Genomic DNA, 26,476 nt, shown 5'->3' on the forward strand with positions numbered 1-26,476 from the left:
GGCAAAACTGGGCCACTTTATGACCTTTTTGGAGAGGCAGTCAGCACACTCTCTACTGTGACCCACTGTGCCAGTGACAGTGTGCTCTGAAGAGCAGCTCAGGCTGTGTGATGGAAGTGTCCTGTGGCTGCACAGAACTCAAGTCTTAAATTACTTGGTTGGGGTAGGAATACTGAGTCAATTCTGCTTTTATATCCCTAGTCAGTATTTTCTAAATTGCTGCTCAATAGACTGTCAGAAGCCTGATTCGTCATCATGGGCATAACTCACTGGTAATATATTCAAAATGTAAAATAATGTTGGTAAGGGTTTTGCCTATAGAGTAATTTGAGAGCAGTCCTAGTATGTGCTTGAGAGCATATGAAGACTGTTGTTGCTTTTACAGGGCTTAGGATACATGCATTTATTTTTCTTTTCCACTTTCTCCTTAGGCTTTGTCCAACATCGATTCTCCTCCTGGTTGTGAGCTGAAGCCTACAATGAAACATAATTTTGCTTTTGACAACATGGGTTATGAGGAGAGCTCTGAAACCATGCCCTCTCCACCCTCCCAAGAGCATACTGTGGTAGTCAACATTGTGGGAATGACTTGCCAATCATGTGTGCAGTCGATAGAAGGCCGAATTTGCAAGGTGAAGGGCATTTTGAGAATTAAAGTCTCCCTTGAACAGAACAATGCTGTTATCAAGTATCTGCAGTCGGAAATAAACCCTGAACAGATTTGCCAGGAAGTTCTGGATATGGGCTTTGACGCCAACATAGCAGAAGAGAAGTTGACAGCAGCAACTGCAAATTTGCCAAGCTTGAAAGAAGCAGTAGTTAAGCTGCGGGTAGAAGGCATGACATGCCAGTCCTGTGTCACCAACATTGAAGGAAAGATTAGGAAACTGCACGGTGTGGTAAAAATCAAGGTGTCACTTGATAACCAAGAAGCAATTATTGCTTACCACCCTTACATCATTCAGCCTGATGACCTCAAGAGACACATCAGTGACCTGGGGTATGACTGCACCATTAAAAGTAAATCAGCCCCTTTGAAGCTGGGTGCCCTTGATCTCCAGCGCTTGCAGAATGCAAACCCCAGGGAGACATCTGCAAGTCTCGAGAGTGATGGGCTGGATCTGCTGGTCCCTGAGATGGGTAGCACAGCGACAGTGACTGTACAGATAGAGGGCATGCACTGCAAGTCCTGTGTCAGAAACATCGAAGGAAATATATCAGATCTTCCTGGCATAAAAAGTATTAAAGTGTCTTTGGAGAATAAATGTGCTGTGGTAGAGTATAGCCCAGATTTAATCACCCTGTCAGCTTTGCAGCAAGCTATCGAATCCCTTCCACCTGGAAACTTTAAAGTAAGCCTCCTTAGTGGTTCAGAAGCAAATAAAGCAGCATCTCCCTCGGGTGCTTTCACATACAATGTCATCAGACAGCCACCACAAGGCACGACACATACGGCTGTTATTAAGATTGATGGCATGACCTGCAATTCTTGTGTGCAGTCCATAGAAGGGGCCGTATGCCAGAGGCAGGGAGTGCAGCACGTGGCAGTTTCTCTAGCTGGCAGTACTGGGACCATACACTATGATCCAGCTGTCACTAGTGGAGAAGAGTTAAGAGCTGCCATAGAAGACATGGGATTTGATGCCTCTGTGCTGACAGGTAACAGTGTTTTTTCTTCTGTGGGTAGCATGCTAAGGTCTCCATTGAGATTCCTGGAAAGAAACTCTTAAAGCATCACATTGACATTGTCTCTTCTGAATGTCTGGCCTGATCCGACCTGACTTAGCAAGGGAGAGAGGTTTCAGCTGCAAGGCACCTTGTTTCAGCCCTTAATAACTGCAGCAGTGGGTGTAAGAGCTGAGTTGCATTATGAAGCCAAAAGGTCTGAGGTACAATGCCTTTCAAATAGCTCATCCCCTTACCCCCTGAAGTAGGTTTCCTCCTATGTCTACAGGATGCTGTAAATAGATCTATCAAACCAAATGTTTACATTTATGTTCAAGAATACTAAAACCTACAAACTTAATGAAGTCTCTTTCATTTAAAACCACTTTTTACCTAGCTAAAACCTCTTTTTTGTGTCTTTAGCCCTTGACCTTTATTTCTTGAGTATTTTTGCCTGCCTTACTTCACTAAACTCTTGCATTAAGGCAAGTGGCAAAATGCAGGTACTCTTTGGTGGCAGCAGCTGCTTTTACACGTCAGTTGCATCAGTGTATGCATTTTGTACATGTGCTCAATGTTTCAAAAGTTGTTTTGATGCACAATCTCCTCTCTCGCAAATTTCAAATGTGGAATTTTTCACCTGCTTCAGCTAAACATATTTGCTTTGAAATACTGATGTAGTTTACCTGAAATTAAGTAGCTTGATCACAAAAAAACCACATCCTATTCACTTCTCTCATGGGTCCAATCCCTCTGAATTTGTGGTACTACTACAAATGAGGAGGGGCCTGTATGTGGTGTTTAATTATAATTTGTTTGGCTTATAATTTGTTGGTAGGAGACTTTCCACTCCATCTGGAAAAGGAGGGACCCCCCTGTGTTTAACATGTTTGGAAGTAACTCCTGCTCCTTTACACAAACCTCTCCCCAGGGGAGGTAGTTGTGAACACAGCTGGAGCTGTTGTGTGTCTGTTTAGTACCTGGCAAAGAATAAAAATGTTTTCAGGAGGCCTCTGTGTTCAGGTCTCCAGGGTGCTTCCAATACTCATTTTGCAGTACTTGTAGTGTGAATACTGTGCCATAAAGAGAAACCTGTTGAGAAACTTGTTGTTTTCCTTTTTTGAGATGAAGTGATATGAGTCCTGCATAGATGACAACAATGACAGAATGGATATGACCGCACTACATTCTCTCTCTTGGATAAGGACCCTCTAGATACCAGTATATCTTTATCAAGTGAAGGTAGCTGACAGCTCTAGGTATTGAAATTGGAGGGAATCATTTGCCATCTGAATGTAGAAAGCTAGTTCTGTAGAGTTAGATGGTCATGCAAGTGGTACTAGTGAATACATAGTGAATATGTAGTTTTATAAGCATAGTAACAACCTATATTATTTCCATATAGGGACCAAGGTTATTGTGTCACCTTCTAAACAACTGTGAGTGTTTGTGTGGTTAATAAATGTGACTTGTTTGTACTTTTGCGTCATCCAGTCACACTGTAAATAGCTCAGTGTATTGTGCATTTATTCAAGATACTGCCACTGGAGAACGCAGGTGCCAGCGTGATGCCAGCAAAGCTGCTGTGCAGCCTCGAGCTCCAGAGCCTTCTTGCCAAGGCAATGCCTCGGATGCTCTTCCAGACAGTCCTCACTCAGATGGGTCAAACCAGCTCAGTGGAGCCACGGAAGAAAAGTGTGTTTTACAGATCACAGGCATGACCTGTGCATCGTGTGTGTCTACCATTGAAAGAAATTTGCAGAAAGAAGATGGTAATAAATTTAAGATTCCTATAATGAGTCTAATAATAAGGGATGATGGGATGGAAAGATATTCTATGAGAATAATAGAAGAGTAGAAGAGGCTGTCATACAAGATCTAGAAGTGAAATAGACTTACTGCTCTTTCTTAGTGCTAACGTAGCTATGTCACTGTTTAACTGTCCTATTGCACTGGTGGGCAAACATGATGAACATACTTGTAGCAGGTTGTAAAGTGATAAAAAATTCAAATAAGTCTGAAGAGAAGAACAGAGAAATGGTTGTCATTTAGTTTTCAGGGCCTTGCTGGTTTACAAAGCAATCCATCTCCTCCAGAGCCGTTGAGAGCTCAGGCATGCTCAGGCATATTTGCACAAGCAGGCGCAAACAAACATATGGCTCCACTGCCAGGGTAAGCTTAGGCACAGTGGTGTTTACTAGTCTAGAAGTCTGCAGGCTAGGGCTGCCTTTCCTCTGGCCATGTAGAAGATTAACAGATGAGCCTTAGCAATGTCTGATTTCATTTGTGTCAGCATGCCTTTGGGAGGTTTTGCTTATTGATTATTCTCTCCCCAGTCTCCCAGTGGTGGTCTCACTGCCTTGATTTAGAAATCAAAAAAAGCATTAGCTCTTCAAAGCAATTTTTTTTGCCTTGTGGTCTTTATGTTTTGATTTTCAATTCTAAATGTAGATTTCTGTGGGGTTTTTATTTATTAAAAAAAAGGAGGGGTGGAGAACAGGAAAATAAAAAGGTGTAGCATTGTGCTGCGGGGCTCGTTCTAAACTACAAGAGTCTAGGGTAGATCTTGCAGCAGTGGATGTAAAGGTTCCTTCCAAACATCCTTTTTGTCTCATTAGATCACAGCAAAACTCACCTCCTTCCCTATATAAATCTTGCAATTCCTCTCATTGCTAAAGGGGAACTCAGTGTGGCTAGGTCTCTGTAAAAACTTTTCTGTTGTGACTAGGGAGCAACACCAGAAGGAGGCAGAGAGAAATCATTAGGCTTATAATATCTCTAAGTTGTTGCAGTCCTCAGTGACAGTCACATGTAATATTTTATTTTTATTTCCATCAAAGGAGTTACATTATCTAATATTTTTGGTTTTGCCACTGCAGGAATTGTTTCAGTATTGGTAGCACTGATGGCAGGTAAAGCAGAGATAAAATACAAGCCAGAACTCATACAGCCTCTTGAAATAGCGCAGCTGATCCAGAATTTGGGTTTTGAAGCTACCATCATGGAAAATAATGCAGAAACAGAAGGGCAAGTGGAGCTTCTTGTAAGTCATGTGTATTTGAAATTATATGTTTGCTTTGGAAAAGTCGGGTCTGGAAGACTCATTTTCTTGCAAATAGCTTTGCTTGAGCAGTTGTGGCTTCAGCAGTTCTGGCTGGTGACACTATTTTTTTTATAATTGCTGAAAAGACAAAATCAACTTGTCTTAAAAGAACCTGTCCAAAAGCACTGAAATAAAAGGGAATAGTTCTATGTACAGATTAGACTTTTCTTAGCAAGCAGAAATGAAACAGAAGTTTTCCATTAAGGCACTTTAGTACAGACTCTGAGTAACTGAAAATTTGTCAACAAATACATATTGCTAATGTTAAGGATTTTGCATAGAGGTCTTGGAGCTTTGGGTAAAATCAGTAAAATTAGTAAATTGCTTATTGAAGTATGGATTCCTCAAATACTAATTTTTATTCTCTGACAGATAGTTACTGCAAGACAGAGACAACAGTCTGCTGCTGTGTTAATAGATCACAAAGTGGTAACATGCGTTATTGAAGCCACAGGAAAATTTAAGAGAGATGAAGTTACACATGCAGAATTTGCCTCTGGCAATGTTGATAGAACCGTATTAGTTATACTTTTACAATTAATAGCATGTCTGACTGCTACCATGCAAATACATGGCTGTGATTATTTCTGCTGTCTGCACAATTTTATAATAAAAGTGGATAGTTGTGTTCTCAGCTTGTATCATTTAAGACAGCTCTATAAAACCTTTGTGTTGAGGCCTTGTCTCAAGTACACTCACAAATCCTGGGTGAATGTGGGGGATTGCTAACTACCCAAAATTGTCTTTTCTTTAGATCACAGGGATGACTTGTGCTTCTTGTGTTCACAATATTGAATCCAAACTCATGAGAACAAATGGCATATTCTCTGCCTCAGTTGCACTTGCAACTAGCAAAGCTCACATCCAGTTTGATCCTGAAATTATTGGACCGCGAGATATTATAAAAGTAATCAAGGTAGGCTTTGGAAATTTTTTATGTATGAACAATTACATGGTGAAATTTAGAAGGAAGTAAAGCAGCTGATATTTGAGAGGTTTCACTGATTTTGTAGATGCCATAGTTATTGCCGTGTTTTTATGCTCTTGTGGTGAGGCTGCTGTACTTCACAGGAATGCATAGGATCCCCAGCTGTTACTCTAAAAACACACACTGAAAACTACAAAATGAACCCTTTTTATCTTTATCTGGCAAAAATATAATATATTCATTTCTTGGAATTCTGTCTGTAAATCACAGTCATTTCAGTGAAGTGATGCTAATTCAGAAAAAAAATACTTCTTTCTCTTGATGGCGACAAAGGCTGTAAAAGAAGTTTTGCCACAGCTCATGGCACAAGCATTACATATCTCTGTACACACTTGCACCTATCCCTACATCTTTTTGAGTGGAAACAGCTTGTGATACTTTTTGAATGGAAACGGCTTGTGACGCAGCCTGATATTAAATGAAAAAGTCCTGATTTACCAGTAATCACACAGATCATAAAATCTACTGTTGTGATGGCCCAGATATGGACAAAACCTTTTTTGTTTTTGTCCCACAAGAAGGGATCATACTGTATGAGGTGCATGCAGTGAGTACTCAAGAGGACAGCAGAGACTTCCTTCCAAGCTCTAGACCACAGAAATGATGCAGCAGTTATTAATGTGTTAACTAGTAGACTGTTCAGGCTGGCAGAGTAGTTCTCTAAAGCATACTTTGCCACAGAAGCATTTCATGATGCAGGTAGGAAGAAGTTTAAATGTATTGTTCTTGCAAGTGTGCTTTGGGTTTTCAGGGTGTTTGGGCAGGAGGCATGGTTCTACAGCAGTAACTCACCCAAGTGACTCAAAGCTGGGTTTTTGCTTTTATTTGTTTCTGGGCTGCTTTGCCCTGCAGTTTGTTGTCCTGTGGGTTTAAACTAACTTTAGACACTTTAATTTTCAACTTCAGGTGTACTTATTAAGCTGTAGTGTTAGGGACTTGCTCACAAGGTTGTCTAGCTCCCAGTGGCTTGTGCATTTTAACTTCCTTTGTGGTATGTCCCATGTCTCCTGATTATTCCAGTGGGAGTGAAAGGGCATATATTTTCCTTTAGGAGGAGTGCAGTAGAATTCCACCTCTCAGTAGAAGCTCCCCATGCCTAAGAGCTTGGACACTTACTGTGTTCATGTTTGCAGTCCAAATTTTGACTACTGACTGCAATATCCTCTCATTTTGGAAGAATCTAAAAGTAAATAAGGGGTTGGAATTTATTAAACATGGAACAGTGTCCTTTTATGACATTTATTCTAAAAGTAGTGTAATTTAAAGGTATTGTAAGTAATATGGTTAGCTTCATCAAAACTAACTTATCTTTCCTTCCCTTTCAATAAAAAGGAAATTGGCTTTCATGCTTCTGTGGCTAAAAGAGCTCCAAATGCACATAACCTGAGTCATAAAAAGGAAATACAGCAGTAAGTATTTCTTTTCTCTCTCACTAAAGAACATGTCTAGATCATATCTTGTAACTCTACTCCCCCCAGCACTCTTCCCAGTTAATTAGGTTATTCTTGTGTAAAGCATATTTAATTTTACCATTTGCCATTTGTTTCAAGTGCTTTTATTGCTTTCATTAGTTTTAGTTTTTAACTACCAGAAGTCTACACAGTTAAACATGTTGCAGACACCAAAGCTGTTCCAAAAGACTGGATCTTTGCAAATATCCCAAAGCTGTGTGTTAGTACAGTGCTAATAACCCCAGCCCTGCACTACCAGCACAGTTGGGCCTGAGTGGGGTGCAAAAAACCCATGGATTTACAGTTTTTCTTTTTCAGGTGGAGGAAATCTTTCTTGTACAGCCTAGTGTTTGGTATCCCAGTTGTAGTCATAATGATTTATATGCAAATACCCAATGGTGAAGACCATGGGTCTAAGATGCTGGAACAGAACCTCATTCCTGGATTATCTATTTTGAATCTTCTTTTCTTTATCCTGTGCACTTTTGTTCAGGTATGTCCATATTGCTTCCTAGGGGTTTACTTTCTATCCATCTTCCATTTATGTAATCTAATGTGATAAAGACAGAAATGGAAAGATTGACTGGATTAGGCCTGCCCTTTTGTCTGTACCACCTACACAAACGAAGTGGTACTTTTCTGCAAGTTATCCTTTCTGTTTTTACTCATAGCACTTACTCCTGTCAAAGTTGCATCACATAGTTTCCAAGTAGAGAAGGTAACATTAAAGAAATACCTAATCATCTGCAAACTAATTGGGTACCTGTAGGTAAATCCTTTCATTTTCTATGCCTTGTGTACTTTGGTTTTGAGAAAAAGGAGGTGCAAATGAGAGGATGTCAATGGAGTCAGTCCTCTAGTAGACCTGAAGTTATATAAGTATCAAATTTGCTTGGGTCAGCAATGCCTTCTCTTGTGTGCTACATGGTTTTAATTCTGCTCTGGGCAGTATTATGTACTCTGTGGTTACTGATGTCAATGTGAGTCTGTCCCTGCTCACACCAACAGTTCCTTGGTGGATGGTATTTTTATGTACAAGCTTACAAGTCACTGAGGCACAAGATGGCCAATATGGATGTGCTCATCGTGCTGGCCACGACGATTGCTTATCTGTATTCCTGCGTGATCCTGATAGTAGCAATCATTGAAAAGGCAGAGAAAAGCCCTGTCACTTTCTTCGACACTCCTCCGATGTTGTTTGTGTTCATTGCGCTCGGCAGATGGCTGGAACACATAGCCAAGGTAACTCATCTTCACACAAATATTGTGTATTTATGATAGGAGTAGAATAAACTATTCAGAGGAATTTTGAGTCAGCTGTTTCTGGTGTAGTCCATAATAGGAAAGGTTGTTTAGAGTTCATTGTGTTAAGTACATATCAGGATTTATCTATCTCAATGTATCTTAAACATTAATCTCTGGTTTTTAGGGTAAGACCTCTGAAGCTCTTGCTAAGCTTATGTCTCTTCAAGCCACAGAAGCCACTGTGGTGACTCTTGGACCTGGCCACTCTATTGTCAGGTATGTATTTTAGAATCAAAATCCCTTCAGCCTGCCTGGATCACAGACTAGGCTTGATCCAGTTAATCTGAAAACTGATGGCATAAGTAACCTGCCTGTTCCACTTGTGTCTTTTGCAGGGAGGAGCAAGTACCTGTTGAACTGGTTCAAAGGGGGGATATTATAAAAGTTGTTCCTGGTGGAAAGTTCCCAGTGGATGGAAAGGTCATTGACGGCAGTTCTATGGCAGATGAGTCTCTCATTACTGGTAACTTCCCTTATCTTACACAAAGAAGTGAAATCTTCTGGAACTCTTTATTACAAGAAAAGAGAGCAGACCCAACCCAAACACTGCTGTCTGAATAGCTACCCACCTTAATGGATGCTGTGGCTTTGTAAGCTTGAATTCAAATCCTGCATCTGTGCACACCGTAAAAAACTGAAGGTTTTCCTCTCAGTCTGGCCACTTACTAACCTACTGATGGGATGGGTAGAGTCATAACAGTATTGTCATTATTGCAGTGATCTGGCTGGAGTTTCCCCTGGAATGTATTTGTAGAGAGGGTACATTCTCAGAAATAAGTTCTAAAGGATGATGTAGAAATCCTGATGAGATGCTGGAGTTTGTATGACAGGGTTCTCTCAATGAGCAAGGAGGGGGAAAGAAAGCCTTAAAATTTGATGTTTATTAAGGATCACAGGACTTTTTTACATCTTTGGAAATTTTTTTTTTTTTTTTTTTTTGTAAATGTAGTAAGGATTTAATGCATTGTACAATTCTTCTAAATGAAGTAAAAGATATAAAAATTTGCATTGGCATTGGATTACTTGTTCCAGTTCTGTTTTTACTTTACTTGGGAACAGGGACACCTTTAGCTTCAGGGAACCAGTTGTTACTACTACCACTAAAAATAGAGAAAATAAAGAAGTTCTAGAGCTAGTATTCATGCAGAGGTAGCAGGAGAACAGGAGCTTTACCACAGAAAAACTTTCTGGTCTTTGAAAACTCAGGGTCATGGAGATAAAGACAGATTTCTCAAACTCCCATTGCTGTGCCAGGTGTTAATAGAGAAATTCCTATAAGTACCTTTTCCAACCAATTTGCTCCTTGCCCTTTTGAGGGATGGTTTACTGAAGAGTTATGACCAAGGAAACAGCATTTGCTTTGAAATTAATCCTATAAAAAGGTTTATAAAAATATAACACTACCTATCCATGTCTTCACCAGACAGAGGTACCCAGTATGTGATTTCTGGTCATTATTGCTTAGCCTACTGATTTTGCTAACATAGAATGAGCTGTGTGCTAATGGATTATGCTGTTAGGGGTATTGGCTCATTTATTCTTACCTTTTCTTTCCAGGGGAGCCTATGCCAGTCATTAAAAAGCCTGGGAGCACAGTGATTGCTGGTTCTATAAATGCACATGGCTCACTTCTTGTTAATGCAACTCACGTTGGTAGTGATACCACTTTGGCACAGATTGTGAAGTTGGTGGAAGAAGCTCAAATGTCAAAGGTAAAAATAGTGGAGAAGAAAACCTTGTTCACGGATTTTGAATAATAAAAAGATTCTATGTTTTGATACTTACATACTTCAGCAAACTATGTTTTTCCAGAACTACTGTGTATTTTTATGAACTCTGCATATTTATGTGTTTTGACCACAGACATGCAAATAACTGGATTTATTTTTTATAGGCACCCATCCAGCAACTGGCAGATAAATTTAGTGGATACTTTGTTCCATTTATCATCATCATTTCAACTGTGACATTGATAGTATGGATCACAATTGGTTTTGTAAATTTTGATATTATTAAAAAATATTTTCCTGTAAGTAGTTTTATTATTATAACTGGATTTTTGTGTTTGGATGTCTTCCAATGTAATTAACATACTTTTTCTATATAGGGTTTGATTTTATAATCATCAGGAGCTCAGTTGGTTAGATAGTAACACCAAGGTTGTGGGTTCAATCCTTGTATGGGCCTTTTACTTTAAGCGTTGGACTTGATTCTTGTGAGTCCCTTCCCAGAATATTCTGTAAATTCTTCTGTAAAACATGATATTTTCTACACAGAGCAGAAATTTCGCTATTTAAAAACTCTGCAGGTATACATATATCTTTGCATTTGCCCCTTAGTTCTGCATGGGGTTCTTACAAATGGAAATTATTGACATTACTTCTGGACTAAATATGATCTATAGCTGCATTGCAAGGAGCTGAGCCATTCCTGTTATGTCTGAAATTTTTGTGGGCATTCCTGTTTCTAATGGCAGAGAGTGGTTTTGGCTTGAGAAAGAAGCTGAGCTTCTGTTATCTTTAGGATGTGTATTTGTTACGCTCAGCAACTGGGGAGATCTGTGTATCTGGAAATAGCATTGTCCTTTGCTAAGCTTTAAAGGAAATCCCAGCAAATTACGTTGACGTCTGGGAGACTCAGAGCAGAGACAAACATCTTTATACGTGAGCAGCAAAAAATCCAGAAAATACTGCCATAAACAATTCATAACATTGACCTTTCTTTAGCATTACAGTAACAATAATAGATTGATTTCCTGTACTGAAGTTTTCCAGATAAATCTGTTTTCTGAAATGACTGTGATTGATTGTACACCTATGTTATCTGCTGTTGGCAATCTTACATACCTTTCTTTATTTTTTTCCCCCTTCTCTTCCCTCTTCTTGCAGAATCAGAGCAAAAACATTTCAAAAGCTGAAATAATACTGAGGTTTGCATTTCAAACCTCAATCACTGTGCTGAGCATTGCATGCCCTTGCTCTTTAGGCCTGGCTACCCCCACAGCTGTAATGGTGGGCACAGGAGTGGCTGCGCAGAATGGTATTCTCATCAAAGGTGGAAAACCCCTGGAAATGGCACATCAGGTTAATAGTTCATTCTGTACTTTTGTAGCTTACCCAGCTATTGCTATATGAAATATAATTCTCCAGGAAATCCTGCATGTCCAAAGAAAGATGGTGAAAAGTTGTTCCTTCTTTTTTTTTTTTTTCCTTTAATTGATTGCTGTTCGTTAAGGTTAAGAATAAAAATTGAACCTTCTTCAAAGTAGTCGTAGCAAAGTGTTGAGAGCCAGCATCCCCTACAATCTCATGACTGCAAGGTTGCCAATCCTCTTCATGACAATCCTCTTCATGCTAATCCTCTTCCGCAAAAGAGCCAATAATCCACTGAGGTTTTTGTCTTTCCTCTGAGACCTGTGGTGAAATGCATATTGTTCATGATCAGTAGTTTAAAATATAAAATGAAAGGAAAAAAAAATATTATTTGAAGTTGTTTTAGTGTATAGACAAGAAAGACAGAAGGAAGGCATAAAAAAACATTCAAAGACATAAAAATTATGCAAAGAGGAGGAAGAGGTTGAAGGAGAAAGAGGTTTGACATGTCCGCAGCACTGAAAAGAAAATGAATCAAAACCATGCTGTGATAGGCTGTATTAGACATATGCAGAACATTTTAAGGGAGGAGGATGGTAACAGCAAGTTAATCAGACTGATAATTCTTGTTATTACTTGACCATAAGTTTTTCCAAGGCTCTGGGAAAAAAGTAAAAAAGACTGCTAATTAATGCTGGAAGTTTTTACTTTTTGGATCCAAGAAAGGCTATGGTCAGGGCTGTGAAAATTAGGTGACCTGTGTGATTCTGCAAGGTTGGTGTGTTGGAATAGCTGGATATGGAATAAGTGCCTACTTTAAGTTTGTGGGGTTTGTGTTTCTCTCTGCTGTGTTTATTTTCAGGATTAGAATTGACTTTATCTTTGGGTTCCAGTATATGTGGGGCTGTGTTTTTTGGTTCATTTCTGATTCCTCAAGACCCCTTGGCCTGGCTGACAAGTGATGGCTAAATTTGGTGAATAGCATGACATCAATTTTGATTAGGTTATTGTTTCTTGAACTTCTTGCACCCTTCACATCTTCTCTATGACCAAACCGCTTCCTGAATCCTCTTTCCTCAATGTTATTGTTAATTGTTTAGAACTGCATTCATAAAAGCCCTCTTTGCATCACATACCTTGTGGTAAAAGTGATTAAGGTGCCATTACATGACTCCTGCATGTGAATGCATTTCAGTCCTACAATTACACTGTTGTCTGAGATCCTGATATGGGCACAGGATGATCTTATAGCTTTATTAGGAATGAATAAGAAAGTGTAAGGAGACCTGCTGTACAGATAGTTCAAGTTACCTAGAGGAATTCCTGCTTCTGTGGATTTATTCTGTCTTTGTGTGGACATAGTCAACTGTTTATTAAAGTCTTGACTGTATTTATGTGCCATAAACATACAAGCATCCCTGTGCTTGCAGGGCTTAGGCAGTAACTGTGTTTTTTTCTTGCAGATCAAGACTGTGATGTTTGATAAAACTGGGACCATCACCTATGGAGTTCCTAAAGTCATGAGGGTGCTTTTGATGGGAGACACAGCTGTGCTCCCCCTGAAGAAGATACTGGCTGTTGTCGGTACAGCAGAAGCCAGCAGCGAGCATCCTTTAGGAATGGCCGTCACTAAATACTGCAAAGAGGTACTTAGCCTTCCTATTTCATCCAGGGCCTGAAGGCACCTGTGAAAATGCAGCAAGGTTGTATAAAATGGTCAGGTCCCAGAGGAAAGGGCCTGCCTAAACAGTAACAGACTGGAAAGCTGGCAGATTGCATGGTTGTGCATCTTGGTCTGGACATTACCAGACAGTGTATTTATCTAAGCTGTGCTTTTCTGGTAACAGTGTGGAGTTCTGAAGAAAGATCTTGCTAAGTTTATCTTGAACTGATGAGAAAATAAGGAATATATGCAGGAGGAATACTTATATTTAAAATAGCATCATGAAGCAAATGTGTGTGATGACATTTCATATTATCTGACTATAGTCACTTCTATTAGTCACTTGCTCATCTGAATAAATTAGGCAAAAGGCTTTAAAGCTTGAATATTAAGCTGTAATATTTGGGAGTTTCACAAATGAATTGATTGATTATTCAAATCCGCAAATTTTACATATCCTCAGAGGTCATTTATATATGTCATGTGTTCCTCAAGCTTCGGGGAGAAGTAAAACACAAGTCACAGTCAAAATAGGAAGCCTATGTAAATAAACAATCTATGTCTGCTAAGAAAAATCATTAATTGATTTAGGGAAAAATAATTTTAAAAATATATAAAATTTGCTATATCTTTCAGTGATAAAATTTAGAAGTAAAATCATAAATTTAGAAGGAAAAATAGAATATAAGGAAAAAAAAAAACAATTGTCATTCTTGTATTTTACATTTTTTATCTAAATTTTTTTTTAGTACCCTGAAAGTTCTGTAGTCATCCCATGCAGCAGTTATTACTGGATCATGGCTTATATGAGTTATAATGCTATACTGTTGGCTGATGTTCTTACCACCTGCCTTGACATCCCTGTGTTTTAAGATCACTGAGAGGTACATATAGTTTCAACTTCCAGAGACAACCCAGAATAATTTATTTACAAATTAATATTTTCTCCTTTTTTTTTGGTAACTTGTAGGGTCCTGATAATCCCTTTATCTCATCTTGAAGGTACTCACTGGCTTCTCTCCATAACTTAACAGAAAAATCCAGTTTCCCTAACATCTAGACAGATCCCTCCAGGAATTAGATACAGATTTTCACTGTAGTCTTACATATCTACAAAAAGGTCTGATCCACCACAGGCTGTGAGGTTAATTAGAAGTTGCATAATTTGTAAGCTGAAATATTTCTCTTTCATTCCTAGTCTTGGCTGAAGTCATGAATCACCCATCTAATTTTTTCATCCTTGAACTACCAGAAAAAGCTGTTCCTTATGGTTTGCTGTTGCTAGGGCTGAGACCTGGCTGTGATCTGTTTGGCTGCCTCTTTCTAGAAATCTAAGCCACAGCACACCCGGAGCATTCTTATTTTTAGTTCTGTGCTACTGATACTCCAGGCTAGTTTTCGGTTGGTCAGTCATTGTCAAGGGAAGGAATGAGGCCTCTTTTTGGCAAGAGTTATCTAATGTTTGTACCCCACGTGGGCAGTACAGATTGATGATGGCCTCTGGTTACATCTTCAGGAGCTTGGCACTGAGAGGCTGGGATACTGCACTGACTTCCAGGCAGTCCCAGGCTGTGGTATCAGCTGCAAGGTCGGAGGGGTTGAGGCCATCCTTGGCACAGCTGAGGAAGGTCCCAATAAGCTGGATGCTAACAGGAGTGGGGACAGCAGTGCTCCTCTGGGAGATAATGGAGTTATCACGCTCTTGGAATCACAAGGTAAGTGATTATCTGCCCTTGTGCTGCCCCTGTGCCAGCTGCAATGTGAGGGAGAATGAATCAACAGCTCCAACCACCTGTCAGACTATGTACAGGAGAAAGGTAGATATGAGGCAGAAGAAGGCAGAGAAAAGGAGGGACAAAAATGTGCCTTAACAAAAATTGAAGCTCTCTCCACAGCTCTTCATCTCTCTCTGCAATTCAGAAACTTAAATGAGAATTAGGTACAGTGATGGGTACTTGAAAATTCCATACAATACATAGACAATAAGGCATACCCAGCAATGGTCCAGAAGACAGCAAAGTTTGCCATTTAGCATTATCTTCCCATTTAGAGCAGTTGCCTTTAACATATATTATCTTACTGCAACTTTTTATGTCCTACCCTTTAATTCCATATTAACTTGGACCTTTTGTTTCCTGTTCAATGAAACAAAATACCTCTCAATGCACATAATTAAAAGAAAAAAAAAACAACAAACTCAAACCTATTCAGCAGATGCAAAACAAAGCGTGCTATATCTGAAAACTTATTTTAGTGCCTGATATTTTTGATTAGGCTAAAAAATTCAGGTTTGTTTCAGACTCTCTGGATGCCACTTTGCTATTTTGTAGTGTAGGAGAGAAAGAAAAGGTATTTAAAGCCTTCCTTAAGGAGCTCATCAGTTCTCTTCAGAAGGCTGTGGCGCTCTTGACCTTTTTGAGAAAGCTATTAGAAGAATTAAATAGAATGAGAACTTCAATCATCAGAACTGTGCCATTTGTGAATAGTGCTAATGTAGTATTTTCTCACCTGTTTATACGGTTCTTGTGAAGTTGGATTGAATTCATAATGAAGTGCATTGTTTGTTAGAACTACATTACTTTTTCCTTGTCAGAAATAGCTTTTATATTTAAAAGTCATCAGTTGTGAGAACAAAGCAGGATGGCATTTACTAAATGAGCATACTGTGCTTATTCAGAGAAACAATGCCAGCTGACAAAGGCAAACATGAGCAAGTGTTTCTGTTAAGTCCATGACGCAGTTTTGTGTGTAAAGAGGCACAGATTGAGTCTTGAAAGAGAAAACTTTTATCAGGCTGTCTTCAGGCAGTGCCTCCGCCTAACTTGTCTTCCTCAAACCTCTCTGCTTGTGTACACTGCTCATTTTTCTTTTTGTCTGTGCACAAAGGTCCATCATCTTCTCAGAAATACTCAGTGTTGATCGGAAATCGTGAGTGGATGCGACGCAATGGCTTGAATATTGCAAATGATGTAAATGATGCAATGACAAACCATGAAATGAAAGGACAGACTGCCATACTAGTGGCTATAGATGGTAACTGCTCTTCCTTTGAGTGACTTAACAAATATGAGTCAATCCTACTGTGGAACAGATGAAAACAATCTGAAGCAGTTGATCACTGGCTTAGTGTCAAGAAACTACTAATCCTTTAGTGCAGAACTGCTTGTGAACTGTGAAGTATCAAGGTGTTCTTAAAAGAAGCTTTTACCACAGAACAGTGCTTATAAGGTTTTGTTGTGTAGGTTTTAATTTCAGAATTAATTTCTGAACCCCCTTTTGTCTAGGATCATTGTTCAAGCGAGCAGTGCCAATATGGTGCCATGTCCAATCCTTAATTTACATCAGTTAAGGATCATGGACCAACCTATCACATCACTGGTTTCAAAACATGCAGTGAATAAAGATGGTGATTCATTATATCAGTCAAGCATAATAGCTTAGACTAAATGAGTTTTGCTAGTGGGGTTCTGTTCTGTACCATGCAGAAAGAGATCCCAGACAATACCTGGGATCCAACCAATTATTGCAATGGTGATAGATTGCCAGCACACCTGTGATCTTGAAATGAGGCCAATGGTTCATTTACTGAACAAATATTCTTGGTGCTCCTAGAGAGCAATTTTGAAAGGCATTTGCTTGTGAAGGAAGTATGGATGCACCTTTGAGCCAATGTACTGGAAGACAGATGCAAGATTCTCAATGAAAGTAATTAATTCTAGTAGAGATCCAACCCTGAAAGACTTGGGGACATAAAACCAGGCTCTATATACTTCCTGTTGGAGGAATGGCTTTAACATCTGACCTGGGTACAAATACCAGCAATTTCTCTAACCCTCTATCATATTTGTCCATACCGTAAAACATAGAAGTCAGGCTTGTTTAAAAGCTACTCTCCTCCTCATCTTCCTGATCCTTAAATATCAAAGGTGTTTATCGTTTGATCTGAAACAGGCAAATGATGAAGAGACATAAGTGAGAAAGCTGCAGACACAAGTGTCAATATTGCTCAGAATGTGTTATTTCACAAGCTGCCACAGTGTGATGGAGGGGGAGCTCTGTTCTCTTGCTGCTGCTTTCCCTTGCACAGCTCTCTCTGACAGAGGATCTTTCTTATTTGTGCAGGTGTGTTGTGTGGAATGATCGCAGTAGCAGACACTGTCAAGCAGGAGGCAGCCCTTGCTGTGCACACACTGCAGAGCATGGGAATAGACGTGGTACTCATAACAGGGGACAACAGGAAAACTGCAAAAGCCATTGCTACTCAGGTATCTGCTTCTCTGTGTTTCAAAAAGCTACATAATGAGGTTCTAGAACTCTTGTTTGCCCCGGTGAATTTGAAGCAACAGCTTCAGTTTCCCTGGAACTGCAGTTTCCCTGGATATATTAAATGAAGACAAATTTTTCTTGAACTGGACTGAAAATCAGGTCAAGTCCTATGGCATAGTAGAGGCCAGTGGCTGTGTTAAGATCCCACTGTAGACATGGAAGCCAGTATTTCTCCAGAGTAATGGAGTTTCTTGCAGTAACTGGTTGCTGAACTGAAGCCTCCTGTTTCCCTTCGCAGAAAGGCAGACCTGTTTGGTTAGTGATGAAGGAAAGTTCCTTGAAGATCCAGTCCTGGTCAGTTAGGGAATCCACAGTGTGGGTTTGTCATTATCTTAAAGGGTAACATAGCAATATGAATTATTGCTAAGAAGCATAGCAGTCTAAAGGAGGTTGGGTTTATATGAGACTTTCCCCCATCACAAACTATAAATGAAAAGTCAGATTCTCACTCTACCTTGCTATGTTTCCACCCTCTCAATCTTCCTTTCCCTCTTTCCCTTTGCATTGGTCTACTTCTAATCTTACCATGTGCCACTTTGCTTTCCTCAGGTATCCCACCACACAGCTGACTCAGCCAGCACTGTGGTATGCACATTCTTCTGTGCTCTGAGGTCTGTTTTGTTTCTCTGTGTGATGCTTTAATCCTCCTCCTATTGGCTTTCATACTTTTGCTTTTGTGTTCAGTTATGATAAAGTGCTTTCCCATCCAATTTTCTTTGTCAAGGCAAAAAGTCTTTCAGAAACAAGCTTGAATTTATGGTTCCAGGAACACAGATGAATGTTTTAAACAAGCTTAGTTTGTGTCAACCTACATTTTCATTGAATTTTTTGGAACATACTTTCCAATGGAAAGAAATGGTAAGCAGTTTTAAAAACGTTATAAAATGCTACTTTTTAAAAAGTTAAAAGAGATCTTCTGTCTTATGTGACAGGTGAAAAGCTGCTTCTGCCTGGTGAGGCAGCCAAACAGAGGGCATTATCCCAGCACTATTTAATATACTCATCTGTTTTTCAGCTACAACACTGGAGCCATAGCTAGCAACTCCACATAAGTTATGATGTGGATGGGTAGAATCATTTAGCCAGCCATCTGCTTTATTTTTATAATCTCCCTGAGACCTGCATATACTTGTCTCTGTGTTTCCCCTGCTGTAACTGCTTGATCATACATGGTTCGTGTGTTGCATTATCAGCTTGAAGGCTCTGCAGAAGGATCTGGACTGGCTGGGTTGATGGGCTGAGGACAGTTGTGTGAGGTTCAAAAAGGTGAAGTATCAAGTCCTGCGCTTGAGTCATAACAACCCCTGCAGCACTGCAGGCTGGGGGCAGAGTGGCTGAAAAGCTGTTCAGCAGAAAATGACCTTGGGGTGCTGCTTGACAGCAGCTGAACATGAGCCAGCAGTGTGCCCAGGTGGCCAAGAAGGCCAGTGGCATCCTGGCCTGTATCAGCAATAGTGTGGTCAGCAGGACCAAGGGAAGTGTTGGAGCCACCACCCCTGAAGGTATTTAAAAGACAAATCTTTATTGCTGGGGCAGTGGAGCTCCAGAAGTCATGCAGGGCATGATGTGAAGGGCAGAGTATGGTTTGCCAGCATCTCTGCTGTAGGAGGGTGCTGTTATCAATCCCATTCTTATGCCAAAGGTGTGTTGCTCTTCAGTTTTCTGTGTAGCTTGCAAGTGTTGCCTTCACCAGAATCAGTTTGGTTGATATTCCTGTTTGCCCTTCACCTAGAACAGCAAATGGCTCTTCCTTCCAGCATGAAGCATGTCACCAATGGGGTGTTTTTCTTTGTCCATAGGTTGGGATCAAAAAAGTCTTTGCAGAGGTTCTTCCTTCTCACAAGGTTGCAAAGGTCCAGGAGCTCCAAAATGGAAAGAAGAAGGTTGCAATGGTTGGTGATGGAGTCAACGATTCCCCTGCACTAGCCAGGGCCGATGTTGGAATTGCAATTGGAACGGGCACTGATGTTGCCATTGAAGCTGCAGATGTTGTTCTTATCCGAGTGAGCACTACAGTTTTGGCCTGTCCTCTTTTATCACTGACACTCCTCATTTTGGTTTAGTTTTCTGAAGACTGCATGTGGAAAACTTTCAGTGCTCTTCTGTCTTGCAGAATGATTTGCTGGATGTAGTTGCCAGTATTCACTTATCCAAGAGAACAGTTCGAAGAATACGAATAAATCTGATTCTTGCCTTAATTTATAATCTGCTTGGAATACCCATAGCAGCAGGTATGTGACTGCAAGAGCTCAGCTTGTCAAAGACAGCAGCACAGTTGATCTCTGTGGTACCTCTTATAGGATTGATTACCTGCTCAATGAACCAAAGACAAGTTCCTAGATTATTTAAAACTTGGTAGAAGGAGAGTGAAATAAATACATTCTTTTTTTTTGTTGTTGTTTTTCTCTTTGCTTGCCTCTTAGGAATAAATACTTCTAGATGAAATTAAAACTATACTCTTATTTCATATAGCAGTACTTGGGGATTAGTTCCTGTATATTCAAACCCAGCTCTAATCAGATGTCTACTCTTGGGTGTTCCCTTTTTTATTTGCCCTGAATCACACATTTTCTCTCCTACTGCTTGTATTCTTTATGCCTCTGTCATACATTTTCTCATGCTCTAAATTCCTACTTAAAACTTACTTCAGGTAGTCCTTGTTTTGTTTATGAGTAACTTCTCCCTCCTTTTCCTGTACTACTGCCATGTCTTTCTGTTGCCTTTGCTGTGTTTCATATGTGCAGAATATCTGGAAGGGACAAATAGTCTTGCCCTGTGGCTGCAGTCTTGTACCTGTATTGGTGCAAAGGTCATCCCTTGCAATGGAAGGGACATGTTCAGTAATAAGTGAGTAAATACATATATTGATCTAGTTGTGTTTCTGGAGGTCTCAGGTTGTGTTGTAGAACTGCTGATCTGTTCTGTGATACACAGGGGTGGAAATGCCCATGCTGGGATGAGCAGCTCTGGCTCATGTCCATATGGTTTTTTTGCTAGGTGTGTTCATGCCTGTTGGCCTCGTGCTTCAGCCTTGGATGGGATCAGCTGCAATGGCAGCTTCTTCTGTGTCTGTCCTGCTGTCTTCACTGCAGCTGAAATGGCAAGTTGTCTTGTATTTTGAGCTGGGGAACTGTGGCAGGACTGAGGTTGGGACTCAAGTGAGACACCCCTTTGGGCTTTCTACCTCTAAAAGTACCTGAAAGTCCATTAGCTTGGGATTGTTCTGTCTAATCCTTGGCTCCAAAACAGACAGGTGTCACTATTATGAACTTACCTGGACTAAGACAGTATGCAGTATGCTTTAACTAGCAGCTAAAAGTGTGACTGAATGTCACCTGGGCCCATGTGGTGGAGATCTAGTTCAATACCAAGTAAAGTAATGGTCAGGAGGTTTTGCTGTGAATATCAAGTGAACAACTAGTTTGAAAGATAATTCTCCAATGTAACAATTGATTTTTGAAAAAAAAAACTTGTACCTGTTTGGTTTTTATTTTTGTCTGTTTGAATTAGCCAGAGAGAAACAGGGAAGCAGTGCATTTATTATTTTGCACCTTGCTGCAGATAAGGCATCTTTCTTTATTCTTTGGGAAGCAAACCAATTTCTGATCTACAACAAGATTTTTCAAGTCCTATTCATTTTAATGCTACATTTTTGGGTGCCCTTTTTGGCAGTTACAGTGGACCTGTTCTTAACATAGAAAGCAAACACCCTTCAAGAATAAGACTTTTTATGGTGTCTGAAATTGGTCCAAACTTTCACATATTTTTACTGTAGCTGGAGTCTTCTGTATGCTACAGTACAGTACAGTACAGTATAGTATAAACTAATTTCCTAAATACAGGAAATCTGTTACTATATCATGTTTCTAATCCTGCAAATGCTCAATGAGACCACAATATAAATACAAACGGCATACATAAATGTCTGTTTGCAGAATCAGCCCTGCTGCTACAGGATTTTCATCCTAAAAGGTTTTAGTGTGTAGTTATCCAAAGGATGAGAAATATCTATAAAGGGATTCCTTAGTTCTCCATTTCTTTTGACCTTCTGCTGATGGCATTAAGCGTCACACACCATTTTGGATAGATATTGAGAACCCTCTAAAAAATATTTGGCTTCAGACTTACAGAAGCTGTATTACAATATACACTTCAGGACAATATTCCTTCTTGAACCTTCAGCTGAAGTGAATAGAACTTGAGGTTACAAAGAACACAATGGTGCATAGATATGTGAAGAAGACCACGCATACTTGCCATTGCTGGGATTTGACTTAGTATGCATTGAATCAGAAAGTGATTTTGTATCATTGGGCCCATTTACCTGAAATTGTCTTCTATGAACCTTCTAATAATTCAGCAAACTCATAATTTTTATTAAAGAACCTCACTTTGAGAGTCCTTCTCTTTTATCATTGAAATGTTTTAATGCCGTGTGAGGAGTACTCTTACCTATTTAACACTGTGCCTCAAGTGCATGGAGTCACAGAATGATCTCGGTTGGAAAAGACCTTTAAGATCATTGAGTCCAACCATTAACCTGGCACCACCAAGTCCACCACTAAACCATGTCCCTAAATGCAACAGAGGAGTGCACAATCAGTGGTATGTGGTCTTGAATGACTGAAAACTCAGACCAGAAACATCTGCATTTCCTCATCATCCTCCCTTATCCTTCTGTGCTTGTCTTGGCTTAAGAGAATTGGCAGGCTCAAAATTCAAGCAGTAATAAAAATTATTATTCTGTAACTGATTTTTGAGACCCTTACACTCTTGGCACCACACATTTTAAATTAATTGTTTGTGAGCTATTATACAGGAAATTTAATTTATACATATGTAATTAATCTATAAATTTATTTTTTCTATATAAACACTTTCAAGACATTTCGGTTATCAGAAGTTTCTGATGTGTTCCAGCGCCAGATGCTTCTACACACTGACTTCTTGTTGTTAATATCTTTTTTCTTTCTCTTCCTTTTCTTAGTTACAAGAAGCCAGACACAGAAAGTTACGAAGCACAAGCCCAAGGCCGCATGAAGCCACTCACTCCTTCTCAAATCAGTGTGCACATTGGAATGGATGATAGGAGGAGGGATTCTTCCAAACCATCTCCTTGGGATCAGACAAGCCAAGTGTCCCTCTCTTCCTTGGCTTCAGACAGGCTGCCGAGACACAATGGTTTCATTCAGGAGGAAGCGGGCAAGTGGTCATTGCTCATAAATGGAGCAGACGAAGAGCAGTACATCTGAAGCACTGGACTCTTAGTACAGGGGGAAATGTTCCTCCTCCCCAGTCAGGGGAGAGACTGACTTTTTTCATCAACAGCTTCAGTGTTGTAAGTGAAGTATTCCTTCAGCTCATAAGACAATCACAACTCAGCTCAGTGTTGGGTTGTATGGATTGTGGATTTTTTTCAGGTCACCAGTTATTTCTAGTTATGGAAATAATCTGTGCCACTATAATGAACTGGCTTGTTTGCACACAGCATTTAGTGAAATAATGTAAAATTGTAATTTTCAGACTCTAAAAGAGTTTCTCTGTGACTCTTTGCTAGGAACCAAATTTCATACTTTTCACTCTTTTAAACTTTATTACTTCAAGACCACATGAAGCAAGAGTATTTTCAGAGCTGCCAAATATTAATTTGTGTCTAAATGAAATTAGCAATGGCATAAGGAGCTCTGTGGTCAGAAGCTGAATTTTTACACAGAATCCTAACTAGTCATGTCACTGTGAGAACACTTTGTATTTAGGATTCATGGCATCTCCTGGGACCAAAAATGCTTTGTTGTTTCACCTGCTATAACTCTCTGAAAGGTCTTTTTCAAAGATTTTCACTTGCTTTGAGGGATTGCATCCTTTTGATGCACATTTCTACTGCTCTCTTTGCTTTTCTGTTTTGCTCCATATGAGCCCTTCCCCCCTTTTTCTTGCACAAGAGATCTTCTGTGATTTATCATTATGTTTACAGATATTGCTGTTTGGGACAAACTCCTTTAAGTCACCAGAAACCATTCCATTCCAGTTGAAATCATAAAGGCAGAACAGTTCCTGGTCCCAGTTATCCAAGATACCTTGCTGGACCCCAGGGAGCTCCTTAGAGCTGGGCAGTTGCCTGTCTCTTTCCTCTGACAGAGAGAAGAATTTATGCCAGTGTGAGCAAAGGTGGTATTTACCTTGCTATGACTGAGCAGAACTAGCACTGGTGTGACTCCAGCATAGCTGAACAGAGTGACATTATTTCATAACTTAACCCCAGCTTGCTGGTTGCTTAAAATGAAGCTAAAAATTTAAATTATAAAGGTGGAAAAATGGCCTTAAAGTGGGCTTCTATTTGCCATCATATAAATAAATTACAGGACCTGAACTAAGAAAATTTGTAATTTAAATTTGTATTTCTGTTTTGCATTGGTTTTAGTTCCCGTCTTTACTTCAGTGAGAAATCAAAGTACTGGACCACTGTTTTTTTACTTTAACATCTTTACCAAAGCTTGCAGTAACTTCATCTCTGTGGATGTCAGATTCACCCCTTAACACTTTTTAGAGTAAGGACAGTAGGAATCAACAGCTTTGGTGCACTGGATCCAGTTCCAGAGTGCTGTGTTGTCCAGCTGTGGGACCCTGATGTAAGCAGAGTTTTATAGTCAAATTTAGAAACTGAAAGAAGAGGAAATACTTTGCTAAACAACATGAAATAACTACTTCTTTTCATTGACTGAAATATAGAGCTGTTTCTAACATGGGTTCAAATCCTGCTTCTCCTAATGTAAAAATGAAAAACAAGTCAGAGAGGAAAAGAATTGTTCTTAAAGCATTGGATGGGTCTTCCTATTTTCTCAGAACTGTCTTAAATATAATTACAAATCAGTTTTAAAACTCTATATAAGTAGAGATTACTTTCACAGCACACACACTTTTCAAACATGCCAAAGGTGCATGCCCCTGTGGGAAAGAGGGTCTGAAGTTTTACTATTCTGCATTTTCTTACCAGTCCTTACAGTAAAAATATACTTTGTTGTTTTTTGGTTTTTTTTTTTTTTTAATCAAACAAATGACTGTGTGTCTTTTTCTTTTTTTATTGAGGTGTTCAGAATAAAAAGAGCATAAACAGAGCTTGTTGGATTGCAGGGTGCATATGTACAAGGTTTTGTGACTGCTTTGTGATCTGTTTCAGGCAGGATATACAGGAGGGAAAAAGAGACAGTGTTATTTCATGTTGAGACAGGTGAGGTTTCTAATATGTTAAAGGGTGGAAATAGGATTCAAAATCATCTTGGGGAATTGAACAGAACCAGAAAATTTTGCAAACAGAACAGAGAGGAATTAAAGGTCAACATAGCTGAAAAAGGTCAGGTAGTTGTCTGGCATTCATTTTGTGACCCATTCTAACAACACAGTGATCCTGCAAAATGAAGAGAACAGAGAGAGGTATAAAGATTGCATCACCCATATGACAAAATACCTCATTCTGTTCTGCTCTGGAGAGGCATCAGCTGAAATTGCAGGTCTAGTTTTATATGTCATGCTTGTTAGGAAAAACCAGTTCAGAGAAGAGCAATGACATTTAACAGAAATCTAGAAAAGATGAGAATGTAAGTATATGAGAATGAGAAATAGAAGACTGGTGGAGTTTGAGTAAATTTGCCTACAGAATACCATAAGGAAATACAAGTCCCAAGACACAAAGAGAACAATTTATTCCTTTCATCTTTTCAGTGTCTTTTATGTTCATGGCGAATAGAACAAGAAAATAATAGGCTTATTTAACCAAAGAATATTTAGATTAGTCACTAGGGAGGAATTGTGTAACAGGAAAGATTGTGGAGCACTGGAAGAGGTTTCAGATGGGGGCTCTTCAGATGCACATGGCAATCAGGCACATATTTGGTGATAATGTGTTACTCAGAGGTGAATCCTCCTGAGGGGCAGGCAGCTGCCCTACACCAGGCTCCTGACCTTCTCCCCAGATGGGCTTTCTCTTATTTCTGTGAAAGTAATATGAACCAAAAAATTATTGGAGTAGAGGACTGACCACACTATCCTGCTCTCAAGAAGTGCTGAAGAACCTGACTTATTTCATGCTTGAAATGAACTGGAAAAGATTTGCTCATTATATTTGCATAATGTCTTAGGCTTTAAACAGCTGTGAAACTTGAATAAATCATAGAATCATAGAAAGGTTTGGGTTAAAAGGATCCTTAGAATTCATCTAGTCCATCTTGTCTCCAGGCTGAACAGCCCCAACTCTCTCAGCTTGTCTTTATGGGAGAGGTTATCCAGCCCTCTTGGATGCAACCCAGGATATGATTGGCTTCCTGAGCTGTGAGCGAACATTGCTGGGTCATGTCAAACTTCTTGTCAACCAACACCCCGAAGGCAAAAATGTCTATGAGAAAGTTAGAATAGTTATACATAGTCAAGAAAAATAAATATAGGTGATAGTCCTGAAACTTGTGATCACATGCTCTTGTTAAACTTGAGCTCCTGATGTACTTCCAGTCTCACTGGAGGGCTGTCTGAGGTGGAGCTCAGAATTTGCATTTCTGCATGCAGTGCAGTTACAAACTGTCCTTGTCCCCACCGGGCCCACCTGCTGGCCCTACAGCAAAAGAGCTGGAGGAAGGTGCCTGAGAGGATGGACTCCCTAAACTCGGTGCCCGAGGTGCTCAGCAGCGTGCCACACTTGTCCTCTTTCCTAGGACTGAGTATTTTGATGGATTAGACAGTGCAGAGCAGCTTTTCAAATCCCGGTTTTGATCCTAGGTGTCTGCATTGTGCACGTTCTCCCAGCACGACTCAGTTGCTGCCTATCCGATGGTAAGTGTTGATATATCTGATGATTTACAAGGGACATCCAGTTATTTTGCTCTGGGAAAAATT

The 26,476-nt window shown here is 39.7% G+C and overlaps 1 protein-coding gene across 2 annotated transcripts; it reads left to right on the top strand.

Annotated features, from left to right (window-relative positions):
- Positions 1–479: 479 nt before the first annotated feature.
- ATP7B (ATPase copper transporting beta) lies at positions 480–24,709 on the top strand. Of its 2 annotated transcripts, XM_053935488.1 has the most exons (22): positions 480–1,667; positions 2,881–2,901; positions 3,272–3,437; positions 4,545–4,708; positions 5,523–5,684; positions 7,089–7,165; positions 7,526–7,700; positions 8,216–8,449; positions 8,637–8,728; positions 8,848–8,975; positions 10,070–10,224; positions 10,407–10,541; positions 11,401–11,595; positions 13,068–13,250; positions 14,784–14,934; positions 15,947–15,981; positions 16,171–16,300; positions 17,390–17,532; positions 19,393–19,596; positions 19,707–19,824; positions 20,591–20,693; positions 22,581–24,709. In XM_053935488.1, the coding sequence occupies exons 1-22, from the start codon at positions 480–482 to the stop codon at positions 22,843–22,845; spliced, it is 4,224 nt and encodes a 1,407-aa protein (XP_053791463.1). In that variant the 3' UTR covers positions 22,846–24,709. The 2 variants fall into 2 exon arrangements, with proteins under 2 accessions (XP_053791463.1, XP_053791464.1); XM_053935489.1 differs by lacking the exons at positions 2,881–2,901; positions 3,272–3,437; positions 4,545–4,708; ... (4 more) ...; positions 8,637–8,728; positions 8,848–8,975 and having other exon boundaries at positions 480–1,659.
- The last annotated feature ends 1,767 nt before the right edge of the window (positions 24,710–26,476 follow it).

The sequence above is a fragment of the Vidua chalybeata genome, chromosome 2 (genome assembly GCF_026979565.1).
Source record: "Vidua chalybeata isolate OUT-0048 chromosome 2, bVidCha1 merged haplotype, whole genome shotgun sequence".
NCBI classification, from domain to species: domain Eukaryota; kingdom Metazoa; phylum Chordata; class Aves; order Passeriformes; family Viduidae; genus Vidua; species Vidua chalybeata.